This window comes from Populus euphratica, unplaced genomic scaffold (assembly GCF_000495115.2).
Source record: "Populus euphratica unplaced genomic scaffold, PopEup_1.0 scaffold24.1, whole genome shotgun sequence".
Lineage (NCBI taxonomy): Eukaryota > Viridiplantae > Streptophyta > Magnoliopsida > Malpighiales > Salicaceae > Populus > Populus euphratica.
Window position 1 is genome coordinate 560,555 of NW_011499893.1, and position 15,495 is coordinate 576,049.

General features: G+C 36.4%; 3 protein-coding genes across 4 annotated transcripts; all 3 read right to left on the reverse strand.

Moving 5' to 3' along the window:
- Positions 1-2,345: 2,345 nt before the first annotated feature.
- On the reverse strand, positions 2,346-6,220 carry LOC105131553 (uncharacterized protein At2g38710-like). Its single transcript, XM_011034584.1, has 5 exons — positions 5,910-6,220; positions 4,640-4,759; positions 3,989-4,103; positions 3,186-3,279; positions 2,346-2,857 (listed from the first exon to the last, which is right to left on the reverse strand). The coding sequence occupies exons 1-5, from the start codon at positions 6,011-6,013 to the stop codon at positions 2,652-2,654; spliced, it is 639 nt and encodes a 212-aa protein (XP_011032886.1). The 5' UTR covers positions 6,014-6,220; the 3' UTR covers positions 2,346-2,651.
- Positions 6,221-7,150: 930 nt separating this feature from the next.
- LOC105131554 (multiple myeloma tumor-associated protein 2 homolog) lies at positions 7,151-10,026 on the reverse strand. 2 transcript variants are annotated; one of them, XM_011034586.1, is made up of 4 exons: positions 9,836-10,026; positions 9,648-9,737; positions 8,423-8,690; positions 7,151-7,788 (listed from the first exon to the last, which is right to left on the reverse strand). In XM_011034586.1, the coding sequence occupies exons 1-4, from the start codon at positions 9,876-9,878 to the stop codon at positions 7,506-7,508; spliced, it is 684 nt and encodes a 227-aa protein (XP_011032888.1). In that variant the 5' UTR covers positions 9,879-10,026; the 3' UTR covers positions 7,151-7,505. The 2 variants fall into 2 exon arrangements, with proteins under 2 accessions (XP_011032888.1, XP_011032889.1); XM_011034587.1 differs by lacking the exons at positions 9,648-9,737; positions 9,836-10,026 and adding an exon at positions 8,849-9,207.
- Positions 10,027-13,317: 3,291 nt separating this feature from the next.
- Positions 13,318-14,402, reverse strand: LOC105131555 (RING-H2 finger protein ATL70-like). Its single transcript, XM_011034588.1, has one exon. The coding sequence runs from the start codon at positions 14,028-14,030 to the stop codon at positions 13,497-13,499; it is 534 nt and encodes a 177-aa protein (XP_011032890.1). The 5' UTR covers positions 14,031-14,402; the 3' UTR covers positions 13,318-13,496.
- Between the last annotated feature and the right edge of the window lie 1,093 nt (positions 14,403-15,495).

A 15,495-nucleotide genomic window follows, 5' to 3' on the forward strand; every position in this document is an offset into this window, starting at 1 on the left:
TACAATTTTTATGAGAAAAATGATCCACGGCACAAGGCGAGTCCTCAGCTAGCAAGCACTGAAATCTGTTGATTCCGTATCCTCTCGGCCAACGTCTAAGGTCCGCAAGGTGGAGAGACTAAAGCTGGAGATTCAGACAATCAACCACCCACTTGCGTAAATGTAAAGCTCCAACCACTTCGATATTGTTTAATTATGACAGGAAAGTAAAAGCAGCATGCCATCCATGATCTGCAGTAACCGGGCAGCACGCCAGAATTGCTTGATTTCCTGGTAATATACAGTTATAATTAATTCACAGGAAAGCATTCATAATAATACTTGAATAAAATTTTTATAAGAAAAATGATCCACGGCATGAGGCGAGTCCTTAGCTAGTAAACACTGGAATCTCTTAATTGATTCCGTGTCCTCTCGGCCAACGTGAGTGATTAAAGTTTGAGACTCAGACAATAAACACCCACTTGTGTAAATGTAAAGCTCCAACCACTTCGATATTGTTTATGACAGGAAAGTAAAAGCATCACGCCCTCCATGATCTGCAATAAGCGGGCACGACGAAGGTGCATAGAGATAGAAATAAAGGAGGATGTCGGTGTAAAAAGCCTCGAGCGCCAGAATTGCTTGGATAGTTCTGGCATGGTTCAACGGACCTTCGAAGGCTTCGATTTTACATCACTGTGGATGCTGCAAGGGGGGAGAAATACTTCGAAGAAAAAACAGCACTAAAAATGAATAGAACGGGGGAGGGGCTGTGAAGGGAAGACACTAAAAATTAAATATGAAATACTTCGATTTTTTAGATAAATATCTTTGTTTTTAAATGCATGATGGACTTGATGGACTCAAGTAAGTTGATATTATTTTAATTAGAAAAAAAAAATATTGACAGCAGAAGGATTAAACAAAAAAATTATCAGATCAAGATAACTTATGAGAAAAATATTATTTTTAAAAGAGAATAAACAATGTTGTTTAACTCTCAGTTTCTTCTTAATTTTGTTGTTCTGGTCCATGACTTTAATATTATCTCCTTTGATTTCAGCTTATTTATAGACAAGCTGATCATATAGTTCATCCAACAATATAGAACAACAAAATATTATTGTTCATTAATTAGTAGTTTTTCTCAGAAGCTGTACATATACTTAGAGACTTGATTAAGAAGGAAATTAATCTCGATGGATGAAACGTTACCTAAAATATAACCTTAATCACCATGGAGATAAAAATAAATTTCAAAGTCTAGTTATAGCTTAAATGGCAATTATCACGCGCTAGCCTATGACTTTCTATAGATAAAGTGGGTCGAAACTGATCAAGAAAGACATTCTTCAAAAGAAAATAGTCTGCAATAAATTTATTATACTCCCCACCATTGTTCATGGAAAATAGGGGCTTCGTCCTCGCAACTGAAATGTAGTTAATTAATAACGTGCAAGTGGATCATCAGATGCAAACTCTTCGGTCTTTTTTTATCCAAATTTCAGTGTTATAGTTAATTACTATGATATTCGAGGTCTTCTTTTGTTTCCATTCAAATTCTCCAAAGACCACTTGAGTTTCTGACATTCCGAAAGGTGGCTAGCGATAAGCGATTCATGGTAATGGAGATCTGGATATTGTGAAATGGAGATGACTTGATCTTATCAGACAAAGAAGAAAGAAAACAAGAGAGATCAGAATAAAAAGAAACAAAGGAAGATGGGGAGAAGAAAAAAAGATGGTAAACGTTGGCCGGAAACCCTCGACGCTGACCGTCGGCCTCGAGATCAGTGTTTTCCTTGTCGCGTTGCAAGAGGAGGAAGTAACGTGGATTGTTTCTCAGAAATGAAAATGGCCATCTTTTCTTGATTTATTTTTAAATTTGCGCGCATCCAAAATCCAAAGGTAAAACCGCGTTTTATGATCTATCAAATAAACAAGATATCCTGTTTTTTTTATATTTTAAAAATATTTTTAAAAAATTTAATTTTTTATTAATTTTAAATTAATATATTTTTAATATTTTTAAATCATTTTAATATATTAATATCAAAAATAATTTTTAAAAAATTAAAAAAATTATTAACATATATTTTAGCACAAAAAAATATTTAAAAAACAATCACAACCACACTACTATTTTTCTCAAATACATCAACAGATTTTAAAACAAAAAATTTACAGTATCAGGTAAAAATCAACTCTCAAATTTCACCGCATGTAAATCATCCGAGTAATTCATAGCTACAAATACACCTAACAGCATCCGGTATTCATTTTCTTTCTTTTAATTCCGATGCCGAACGCCATTCCATTGATCCTACCTGCAGAATGAAAGCCAGAGATGAAATTACGAAGAATTGCATGGTAAATGAACGTCCACTTGGATAAATTTAAGTTCTGTACAGTTTATCAGAGAAGCTGCCGAACTTCGAATGTCGTGTGATAAGCCACGGAGATTGAGTTCATCACCATAACGTGTGTTTATTGCTTCTTAGTTTCTCCAAACTCATATGAATTTGAAGAAAACGGACAATTCATAACAGTTACAGAAGGAATTTTGGTGGAACAAAAACAGATATATTCCACCCCAATAGTCTGATTTTGATTTTTTTTTTCTTCATGCCAAACAAACGTTTTCTTTTTAGCCAAGCTTGTTGGATGAATCAATGGTTGACGTGCTTCACCCCATTAATAGACGGAGCTGCACCCCTGGTTTCCCTGACATATGAGACATAATCACTATAGGTCAAAGTAAATAATGTGCTTTGGTAACGAGTCACTCGTATAGACTTCCGAAGTGAATCCGTAATGTGGCCACTGAAGCCTGCTTTGCGCGTCAGCGAGTCAATTGCCTCCTCTCTCGTCCAACCTGAAACCAAAAGGCCAAAATTATAAGCAGGTGATCGACAAAGAAAGCTTACATGTGTGGGTCGGTGTGAGACTTTATAGCGAATTAAATAAGAAAAATCTCCCATTCTAGCAAAAACAAAATCAGAGTAAATAACTCAATCTGTACGTCTTGGCCAATCTACCAGAATTAAATAAGAACACAATTGACTAGGGTCACCATAAATATCAGGAATACGCATCCCCTCCCCCTTCCCCGTTCTATTTCTCTGATTGCGCTGTCCACTTCTCTCGGATAACAAAAAACAACTCAATCTAGTTCACCGGCATGCAGTAAACAACCACTTTACCTTCATGGGCAGCCACTTCAGGCAAATAAGTGGCACTTCGCCTTGCATTGTTATTAGGGTCAGTAAACTCAATAATCAAACCATGCTTCCCAACCTGCAAGTCAGAATCACATAATAAGTTGGAAAGGCAAGAAAATGAAGAGGGTCACCAGATTCTGTTAAACGCACAACTTGAAAGCATTTGCACAGAGAAACTTAGACATGTTTCCATTCATTCCACGTTAAAATTCATTTGAATAATCAAGCATTGCACCAGCAACACAGCTTATCAATCCCACCCATGGCTTGAGGAGTTGTGCCACGATGTGTCTTCTGAGCATCCAAACATGAGTGCACTCAAAAGTAGGTACATGGAGAGCTTCTTTTCACTACAACTTTCAAGGTCAACATCTACAATTTAGATTCTTTTTGTGAAATTCTTGATAAAAATTTAAACAAGAGTCATCACAGAAATGTATCTTTGGAATCTTATTTAAGGGAAATGGCATTTTTTGGTAATAAATGATGGAGCGGGCCATTATGAAGTTATAACTGAAATTTAGCAGGTGGCAAGCTTTTTGTTTAGTTTGTCTTCTAATTTTGTAAATCTATGGGAGATACCTGTTAACAAAACATTAAGGCTCGGCATGTTAAAGCACAGCCACAGTGTGAGGTGTTTTTTTGTCAATGGAAAACTGTCAGACTATATGAAATGGAAAACATGACTCAGTATAATACTATCCACAATAAAACTTGGTAATTTAGATATTAGAAAGTATCCTAACCCCACTGTTCCAAAAACTCAAGCAAGTTAAAGCACACACCTCCCAATCAAGATAGTGGTTGGCAGTTTCATAATCAGTCAGGATGGAAACTGTGCATTCCAGAGTAGGCAATTCTTTAGCTTGTATAGGAGGGAATCTGCGGTCCCTCAAAGCACTGCAAGAAAGTAAAAATGAAAGTATGGAGCCTCATTAGTATGCCATACCAAACCAGAGTCACACAATGGGGAACAGCACAAGAAGGAGAATTAGATATAACAAGAGAATGCATCTGTGGTGAACCATTTTAAGTTAAAATAAATAAAAAGCAAGGTTGCAGGACCAAACTTTATAGAAATATATTTAAATGGTTGAAGCATCTCCCAAGTTTTTTCTTTGGAGTGGGGGGGCATGGGAGGAATCATTGACTTCTTCACACTTGACAGTCTCCGAAAGGAAAACAATTAAGATTTTTTTCCCTCTCTACAAGAATCCAAATCCATTTTCACATGCTCTCCAACTAGAATGTGATCTAAGCAAATCCTAGCAATGGCTACTCAAAGGATAAGCAGGGCTGGATGTTTCTAAAAGGAACAGAGCGGGTATGGGCCTGGAAATGTATATGCTTTTTTTACATGAAGGGGGAGGGAGATCCATAATTCAACAGAAATATATATGACAGCTACATAATTTGGATATAAAAAATAACAATACCTTGTTAAAGCATAGTCCCGGAATGCAGTAATTATGTACTGAGCTTCCAAAGTTCCAATGCATCCACGTAAACAAGGCTCACCTCCATTGACAACTTTCTTCCAAGTGACGAACAACGGGCTAAAACAGGAATACCACCATGTCAAATATGATCAGTTCTAGTGTGCATAACTGACAGCAAATACTTCTACACAGCACATTATCACTGTAATTCCAACTCTCAACAATTACAAAATTTTCTCGAAAATCATCTAAGACAGCATTCCCAACAAGTATGAACTTGTTAAATATCATCTAACACTGAGTTTCCATCAAGTAAAAACTTAACAAAAAATCAACACTTCTATGGAACCTCACAAAGAAGTGCCAAGTATTCAGAGAAACCATGACATGCTATCGTTAAGCAATAACGGCACAGCTGAGAGATTGTTCAAGTTGTCAACACAACATGAAAATCAACGAATCTCAAAATCTGAGCTGTCAATATTCACCCAATCTATGCAATTCAGCAAATTGCTGACTTGACAACTCAATCTTCACGGTAAATAATTGTCAAGAGACCAAGAATTCAGACAACAGGTTAAAAACAACATAAGTTGCTGTCACCAAAAAACTGTACAGATAAAACATAACAATGCAAAGGAGCAAAGATGGCATTCTGACAAAAACATGTTTAACTGAACTCCACTAAATAAAACAATTTGATACGGCTAGCTAAGTGAAATGTAGAGTTTTAGCAATAAAAAGTCGCTCTCTTTCACTGTTTCCTCGGAGCATAAACAAAGAAATTTAAGCACACTTAAAATCTGGCTCTATTTCACAATAAAAAGATCTAACATTTTTTCCTTGGGACTTAGAACCATGATTTTCTTAAAATACAGCACTTTTGTAAGATGATTAGTGGAAAAAATAATGAAAAAACGAAATAATGCAAGATTTAATGAACAAATCATTGAAAGAAACGCATGCACAGCATCATCCATGGCAAGTACAGTGGGAAAAAAACAATAACTAGTCAAAAATCGAAACTTTGCGATATTAACGAATCCAGAAAACAAAAATAAAAATAAAACCCAATTAAACCTGCAAAGCACAAACAGAATTCCACGCAATCAAGCAGCTTTTCCACTCAATTCGATCCCACAAAAAAACACTCAAAAGTAAACTAGCAGCCACAGAACAATCGAAATTCAAGAACCCACTTCAAATGCATGCGCGTATACTTATACGTGTATTTATAGATTGACGAAGAGAGTGAACTAGAGATTACTGTTGGCCCTCATCAAAAGCAGGAGAAGGAGCATCCTCAGAGTTGTAGTGAGCAACAAGAGTATCAAAGCAATATACAGCCATTTCTCTATTTGCAGCCACCATGGTTTCTCCTTGCTTTCCTACCTTCCACCAACTCTCTCTCCCTCTCTCTCTAAAAGTAACCAACCAAAAGAGCAAAAAAGAAATGATCTTTGATGGGGTAATACCAATAAATCAATGAAACAGAGAGGCACTTTTGGTCCCCTGTTATGATGGAGAGAGACAGAGAGTAAGACAGAACTGACGAGATCTTCTTTCTTTCTTCCTTCCTCGTTCGGTGTCATCTTTTTCGATATATAGACCATGGTTTTCTTTGCCAGGTTGAAATTCTTTTTTATTTTATCCCCTCAATTTTCCCTTAAGGCCTCAACTAAGTTTTCTTCACTTGTTTTTTTACTTTATTTTTTGGATAGTTATGAAGGATTGTTTAGATGCATTTGATAATCTTTTCTTTTTTATTGAATTTTTTTTTAAATGAAAATCTCATATTCAAATAGAATTTATTAAAGGAGTTATGTTTTATAAAAGTTATCAATTCACGTGTTTTTGTTATAATAAATTCTATAACAATTCTCGTTTGGTATTACATTCTAAATAAGAATTGAGTAATTTTTTCATTGAAAATTATTTTTTATATATATTTTTAAGTTATTTCAATATTTTAATATCAAAAATATTTTTTTATATATTTATGAACTAAAAATACTTTAAAAAATAAATATTATTATACTTTTAAATATCTTATAAATTAAAGTTTAAATATTAAATGCTATTATAATATTTAAAGATGTCTCTTTTTTTTCTTAGTTTTATAAATTTTAAATCTATAGATATTATTTATAAAAGATTATTAAATTAATTTAAAGGCACTAAAATAATGTAAAACAGGTGTCTTTTCGAATAGATTGGGACGGTGACTGTGTTGTTAAAGCTGCTGAAACCTGTGGGGTTGCAGGTAGTCAACATTCCGACTCCAAGCATGCATAGTAAATAAGTGAAAAAATCTTTTAGCCTGATGATAAACTGACAAAGAAAAACAGCGAGATGAAAAAAGACGAAGAAATCTTTCCATTTGGCATCTACCTTTGCTTTTGGTCTCTCCCTTGCTTTTTTTCTCTGTGTTGAATTGTTTTTGTTTCAATATGCACGTAAATGTTAAGGAAAATCTAGATATTTTTTGTTAGGAGGTTGAGAAAGAGATTGAAGAAACCCCACTTCTGTTGTTTTTATTCAAAGTAAATAAAGTTATTTGCTTAAACAAACAGGATCTCAGAACTATCTTCTAAATACAGATCCATTAGAAAGGAACTTCCGCATACCAAATTCTCATAAAAAAGAATAGAGATATCAAGTGAAGCATCGACATGCTCAGAGGGAATTCTAGGGCACAAGAGACTTATTCAAAAGTAATAAATTGCCCCATTTCTAACACAATAACATCACTTGATATCTTACATGAAGCTGACCTCAAAAATGCTAAAGTTAAAAGTAACCAATTGCCCCATCTCTATCATGAACTATTAGGAATGATAAAATATCCAGATGAATTGGATATTTAGTTTGAGTCAGAGTCGTGTCTCCTCCTTTCCTTGTCTCTGTGGCGTTTCCTCTTGTTGTCAGGATCGTGAGGATAGAGCTTCTCGTGCCTATCATGCTTTTCATGTTTCTTTTTCTTCTCCTCGTGCCTCCTCTTCTTCCGGCTGCTTCCATCCTCCTCTGATCCATCTTCTTCAGAGTTTCCTGTTGATGGATTGCGCGTAACCACCTTGACTGGCTCAGGTGGAGCCTCCTTGGGAATAGATGGAAGAGTACTCGGGTCTTCCCAAGCCCGAGGTGCCCTGCAGCAAGAGATTCAAACCAAACCAAAGGGAGAGGGAATTTAGTAGCATGCTACTTACTGGTAAGATAGCCTCAATAAACCTACAGACTATTGCATGTATAGGCATATGTATCATGTCCAGCTGCTGTCCTCTAGTGCACCCAGGAGTGGAGAGACAGATAAAACAGCATGTGATTCTTACAGTATCCTAACCACAAGCATGGGCGAACAATTCACAAGTGTACCGACCCTTCACTGTTTCTATACAATAAAATATCAACTCTCCAGGCTGTACACCAGTAAAAAATAACTAACAAACAACTAGAATAAACACAAGCAAGCAAGTTCCTCACAGGCCTTGTCCCTGATATCTTTCTGTAGCACCTTTCGACCAATCCCCCCAACACTACACATACACAGAGATTAGAAATTCCACACAAGATGAGGATATGGAACCATCTTCATACCAAAAACAAAGGCCACCGAATCTCAATGCATAACAAATTTCATGCAATACAAGGATATGGCACCATCTTTGGACAGAATAATAATCACTGAATCTTGATGCACAAATATGCTATAGGACCAGTTAGAACCACACACGTGTTCAAATAGTAACTACATGATGCATGTATCCTTAATCATTTAACTACCTTGAGAAACCAAGACCATCAACCCGTGCTGCTTCTGCATGCCCAGCCCCCAAGTCCTCTACTGTAGAACCTCGCTTAACAAGTTCTGAATACTCATGTTTATCAAGACGATTTCCTTGAGGTCGGCTAGAGCGCTTTGGAGCTAAACCGAGGGCCTCCCTCATGCCCTGTTCTTCCTCTTCCTTGATTCTCTGTATCTCTTCTTTTAAGGCATCTGCATTCAAACTCCCGGATTTTTTATCCCTGGCGTACCAGTGTAAATCCTTTCCTGTAAAGACAATGACGGAAAGAACAGGTTTGAGAATTAATTATAGCATTTTTCAAGTCTCCAAGCAATAGATAAAAGATAATGTCTGGAACTCTGAAAACTAAACAGAAAGAGAACATCAGCTAATAAACTATTTTGACCATAACTAATCAACTAACTACTCAAGGCAGAGATCCTTTCATCATACTCCACGAATAAAAGTACGCAGGGAAGAAAAGGCTGCACAATGCTGTGGAATCCAAAATAAAATATTGGATAACAGAATAACATAGGCCAAAAACTACTTTGCAAGCAACCAGTTAGCTGCTGAGATTTATATCCCTAGAAAATACTTTTTGTTCATTGACTCCTGAGACCATTAAGCAGCAACTATGAACATCAAAGAGTATAAAAAAGAAGCTCTGCGTTGCTATCCATATCACACCACCACATCTTTCTCAAGACTCAACAACACAACTTAAAGTAGTGGATTTGAAAACCAAACAACGTAAACAAAAAAAAAAGAAGAAGTGATCCGCACTACACAAGTATCCAATAGCAGACATCCATGTCCATCTCAAGACCGAACCCCCACACACCTCAAGCGATCTACAGCACCACGCATGCTTGAATAGCTGCTATCATCCATTAGTTGACATTATTTAACGTTAAATAACAAAGACAAAAGCAGTTCAACATTATTCCAATCATAAAAAACATGCTGCATTGGAAAAACAAAGTTGCACTATTAATCACATTTAAGCTCTTCAATTTCCCAAACGAAGAACCCTGTGAATAATCTCACTTCAACTTCCCATTTATGCACTAAAATTTCATCTACAGATTCCGTTAATTAAGAATCCTTTTTTTTTTAACTGGAAACAATCAATATTCAATAAACCCATTTACCCTTCACTATGCATCAAGAAGAACAAGAAGTAAGAGCGGTTCAGCAGAAGAAATTGAATAAGATATTACCTTTCTGCCATCTACCAACAGGAGCTTTGATACTGTGACCAAGATAATTCTCTCTGTGTTTATCGGCCTTGACATCATCCCAGCTAAATTCTGCACATCAACAACACCCCCTAGCGTTATTCTGACTCTGAAAGCCAAAACCAATCAAAGTAAAGAAACCCCAAAAGATAGGAAAGGATAGAGCTTACGATCACGACCGCCGCGAACGCCGCCTCTGGTCGGATGATACATTATTTTATCTGTTTTTGATGGATGGAGGGGAAGCTGAGAGGAGGTGGAGAAGAAGAAGCAATTGAGAGGGATAAAATTGTGAATTCCGCAAGTATAAATTTGCTGATGAAAAGCATAAGCTGGGTGGTTGTTCGAGTAATTCTGATAAAGAAAATTACTGATTCGATTTAAAAAAACAAACTATCAACCGGAATTAATATTTTAATTTCCTGAACTATAATAATTATATTTTGAAAAATCCCGGAATGAACTAATTTGAATTTCTTTTTTACCCCATGATTTTTCAAAACTAAAAATTAATTGTTATTTTTTTATTTCAGATAATTTGGATTTTTCATGAATCCCTTATATGATTTTTTTGAAAATTATTTTAAAAAATATTTAACACTTTCATTTTTTAAAAAACATTTCAAAGAATTTTACCCGAATTAGTTTAAACATTATGGATGATTTGATTTTTTTTTAACTACTTCTAACTAGTTAAAAATTACAAATTATTTTAATTTAATTCATCAAATCAATTTAAAATTAGGTCTCTATAAAAAAAAAAAAGGCATTAAAAAGAGTCAATAAGTCAACTTGCAGAAAATCTAATTTGGTTATTAAATTCTTTACAAAACAATATTATTTTATTTTAAAAAAAAAAGTGTAGCTTTGATTGAACCAAACCAATAAACCAGTGACGTGGTTAATTACTGTGATGAGAATAATGAATAGAGCACAGCTTGGAAGGCTTGGTTTGGCAAAGCATAAAAAATGCTTTTCGGAGTGCAACCAGCAGGCTGCCCAAAAAACAAACGGGGCCTTCGTCCAAATCTTAATCAAAACAAGGGCCCAAAACATGGAGATGGGCCTGTGGCAAGCCCGCGTTTCTAAGAGAAAACTTTTCCTTGGAGTGGGGAGAGAGTGCTGTGAGGTGAGTTTCTACTTGGATGGCGTGTCGGAATAGCCATAAAACACCTTTTGGTTTTGGATAACTCGTCTATGATGTCTGAAGTGGACAGTCATTGTATTTTCCTGAATCAAAAGTTTTGATAACCCTACACCGATGCAACACCTCGATCAGTTGGACGGCTAGGCGGGCCCAGTGCTGGTGCCCCACCTTGATCAGTTGGAGGAGCAGGCGGAGTAAACCAATTATCTTCAGATGATGAAGCAACTGTCTTGGTATCCACTGAGGTAATGTAAAAAATGCTTGCCCTTTCTTCTCTTATTCGCAGGATCCTGTCGTAGGAAGAACTCATAACCATGATTAGAGGTTCATGAAAAACTTTCTACTCTCCCCCACAGATTTTAGAACAGGAGAAAATTCTTTCTGCTGGTCCTTTTCCAATTTCTGGGCAGAGCACACCCTAAAACATCAAGGGTAGGATAAATGTGCTGAAATTGTGTTTCGGTACCGGTAGGGTGTCGGTATGGATATAATTATAGAAACTTGGTGGCATTAAAGTGCTGTCAAGTCCAGTTCTAGTAACATGGAATTGCTACGTGAGCAGCCAGAATTACAATCATCAGTTCTTAGCGATTAGAACAACGCAGAAGAACATCACTAATTTACGATGATTTTGTAACTTATGATCAAACTAAACTCCATAACAAATCAAATCACAAGTCCCACCTGAGCAAACTGTCCCCAAATTCCATGCCACATATGATATCCCGAAAAAACTTCAGGATTTTGCCACAGGAAGAAGCCAAAAACAAAGTCAGGAAGTGTTCAATGCAGAACACCAAAACGAAAAGTTCTTTGCGAAGTGTTCATATCGCAAGGATGTCAGAAATAGTCCAAACCAGAACCAGTTAATCAACAGTTTAGATTCTCTCTGGCAATTCTAGCGTTAGCAACAGAGAAACCATATAAATTTAATGGCACTTACCAGGGTTGACTACTTCTCCTGGTAAGAATTTATGTGGAGCTGCCTGCCATCCAGATGAGTCAATAGACTTGAAGCTAAAGAGTGGCTCTGTAGGCGACAAGGTGAGCTCAGCGGATAGGGCTTGAACCTAAGACCTCACTTCCTTTCGTTTGGGAGAATATTACTAGGCTAAACATCTTTCGATGGCCAGCTCAAAGTTTAATTACTAGCTACTAGCTAGGTAACCTATATTTCCTTGATCAAGCACTTGAATAACCATACATATTTCTGTTCAACATCAGCCTCTACAGGACTTGATCTCGGTGACTAAAAGCTATCCCGAGTAACCATTAAAGACCGAAAAAGCCTCTACAGGACTATTAGCTCAACAAACTATAGCTAAAAATTGATGTTGATATCTCAAATTCAATGTAGAAATCCTAACATGATGCTCCTAGGGATTCCATCTCACTCCAGTCTCCACAATACATGTCTACAAACACTAAAAACAGCCTCTCTAAAAAAATGGAAAAGAAACACAAATTTCTCAGATCCATAAATGCTTGCTGCCACTTCAGCAAGAGGAGTCCAGAGGGTGGGCACAGGCAATTTCTGGCACATCGGGGATGTAGGATCCAGCCTTAACCAACAGTCCATACATTTGAGATGAAAGTAAGACCACAGTCAGGCACTAACCGTAACATATCACTGTCTTCATAATCCCCTAAGCATATAGAACAACAAGAAGCTAGTGAATGATTAACCTTGGATTGTAGCTTTGCTTGTGGATATAGCAACTTAGGGTGGCTTGCAAAAGTGGCCTCGTCGAGGCCAAGTTCGATTGCAAAGGAGCCTCGGTCAGTGATGGAGCTGCTATCGTTGCTAGGAGTATGAATGGAAGGATTGTTAAATGGCATGGATGCAGATATATAAGGCAACAGTTATGATTATGATCAGAAGCAGGACACCACAAGAAGCTGCAGTGGCACATCCTATAACATCAAAATCCGACTGATCACTGTGCTCAGTGGATCTGTTCACGTTTCCTAAACTAATCAACTGTGCTCTGTCGCTTTCAGGGCTTAAGGCAAAGCGTTATCCTTCGACACACAAATTGCAATTTGAGTTCTCAAAATTACTGCGAGCATTGTTCACTTGAAGAAGTGAAGACTGTCAAACTAGTTGACTTGAAAGAAGCTAGCCTCCAGTGAGAACAATGTCCAGCTGTCTTCGAAGAAAGTGGTGTTCTTTGAATCTTTCCAAGTGAAACGGAAACACGAAGCCATACAAGGTCATATGTTAGATAAAGGTTTATGAAAAATGTTGTATCTATCCACTCATTTTGGGGCAGGAGGGAGTTTTTATGGGTGGAAAGTGAACAACTAAACCAATTCTGTGGGTAAGCCACACACCCTTTCAACATGGATGGAGCACCATAGACATTTTGCGAAATTTAGCTACAGTTTTCTCTGTGTACTGAAACTGGTCTCAAACCAAGACCGACTGAGACATCAGTGATTAGGTTCCACTTCTGAAGGCGATGAACGAAATAACGAGTTCCAAGGAGTGAAATGGAGGACGGATAAACAATTACCATTGCATTTCTATTGCATTCAAGCATCTATTGGCTCATGTGTTCAACACTAAGATATAAATCATCTCAATGAACATCAAGAGCTCTAATTAGCAACCGAACTTTGTACAGTTACAGAGATCCTAACAAAAGTTCTACAATCATCACAAATTTTAGTGACAATTAACTTTAGTGCATTAACTGTACAAACCATGCATCATACAACACTCTCCGGGGTGCCCTGGAAGCTGTTTCGGTGACATTGACTGGCGTTGGGAAAGGTGAGTTTCGACATATTGGACAGGTAGGATGCAACTTCAACCATAGATCAATGCACTGTGCATGGAAAAGATGACCACACTCAGGTAACAGCCGTAGCAGGTCACTATCTTTATAGTCTTGCAAGCAAATTGAGCAACAAGAAGTAGCTACCAAATCATCACCCTTTTCAAGCTTTTCCTTTGCTTCAGAATAAAGAAGCTTTGGATAGGTATTGAGAGTGGCTTCGTTCAGGCCTATGTCTATAATGACCGAGTCTTGACCATTTATGGACAAGGAGACATCATGAAGAGAATGGCCTGCAGGTATTGGTTTCCTGGAGCAGAAATAGGAAGCAAGAATAGCAATTGCCATTGCTGAAAACACGCCAATTGATGCCCCAAAAGTGAGGGCAAACTCACCAAAATTTTGTGGACGTATTTCTACAGGACTACTGCTATTCATCTTCTCGGAATGCTTGTACGGCTAGCAAGAAGTGTTTTTGTAAACGGGGTTGGTTTAGATTTGTTTGAAGTTAGATAGCTGCAACAAGTGGCTGGGAAGAAGCAGGCAGTGTGGTTCTTCAAATTTGAAGCAGTGTAGGTCTTCAAATTTCAAGCAAGGAAGATATAAATGAGAGAGGGAGGAGGAAGAAGAGAGAAAAATCTGAAGACTCAAATCATATTAATCCTGTAAAAAATTAAATGTAACTTGCCTCTTAATCCACTAAACCAATCGACGGCTTCGCCTTGAAACTGCGGCTAGATGCCATCTAGTTTTCTTTCTAAAACTGGTGCCTTGTTTCTGTGGTGACCTTTCGACGTTATTTTATCTCAAGTCCCTTGTCATCTACTTCTCGAATATATTAAAAAAATATCGCATGGATACTTTGGCACGAAACAAAGAAAAAACTTCGAATCTTACAAGAAAAGATTTAGTTATACATCAACATAGAAGCATAAAATTAATGTTATTAAATTCGAATCCCACAATACTCAATCAAGCTATTAGTCACAAATTCAATTAATAGGTTATTGTACTATAATATAAATAAGTTGATGTAGTAATTGATAAGGAAAAAAATGGTGACAAATAAATGATAAAAATAACACGGAAAAAAAATATAAGAAAAACTTGTTTAAAGTAAAAATAATTGGTAAAATTTATAATCATATAATTTCTACACAGGAAAACATCATTTTCTTTTATTATATTTATTATACGTATAATGTTTTTTTCTCTTGCCCATCTGACGCAATCAGTGGTAAGTGCATGTCCGTAGAAATATTTGCCTTTGTGTCTCCAACACTCAACTTGTGATGAAAAAGAAATTTAATGTAATTAACTAGTTAGTTGGTTTTTAAAACAGTAAAAGAAATTTAAAACTATGAAATTAATGTAATGAACTTAACTAGAATGAGATGTTGTGTAGATAATGTACTTAATTCCGACCTTACCATTTAAGGTTAGCTAGAAATCAAAGGAAAGTGATGAGAAAAATTATCCTCGTAAACACACACACACACACACATATTTATTGTGTATGCTATCCTCGTAAACACACACACACACATATTTATTGTGTATGTAACCCTCTTATGGATTTGCCTTTGGTATTAAGAGGGATCCATCGCATCCTTTGTTAGTCTTTGATTTTTCAAATCTAAATAAATTAGCTTCGTAATTAAGGAAATATATTCCCTTCCTTGACTTTCAGAATTCAAATTATTTATAATATATATGTATATGTATATGTATATACTGGTTCGATGTAAGAGATGTCCTTTTAAAATTGTTAGAAAAAGAAATAGAAATAATATTAACACAAATTAATCCAAAAATATCCATGATTCCTGAGAGGAACTTTCTGGAAATTCTACACCACTTTTCTTCCATGCAAGGATGTCTGCAAACGGTAAGTGAGGTTCTG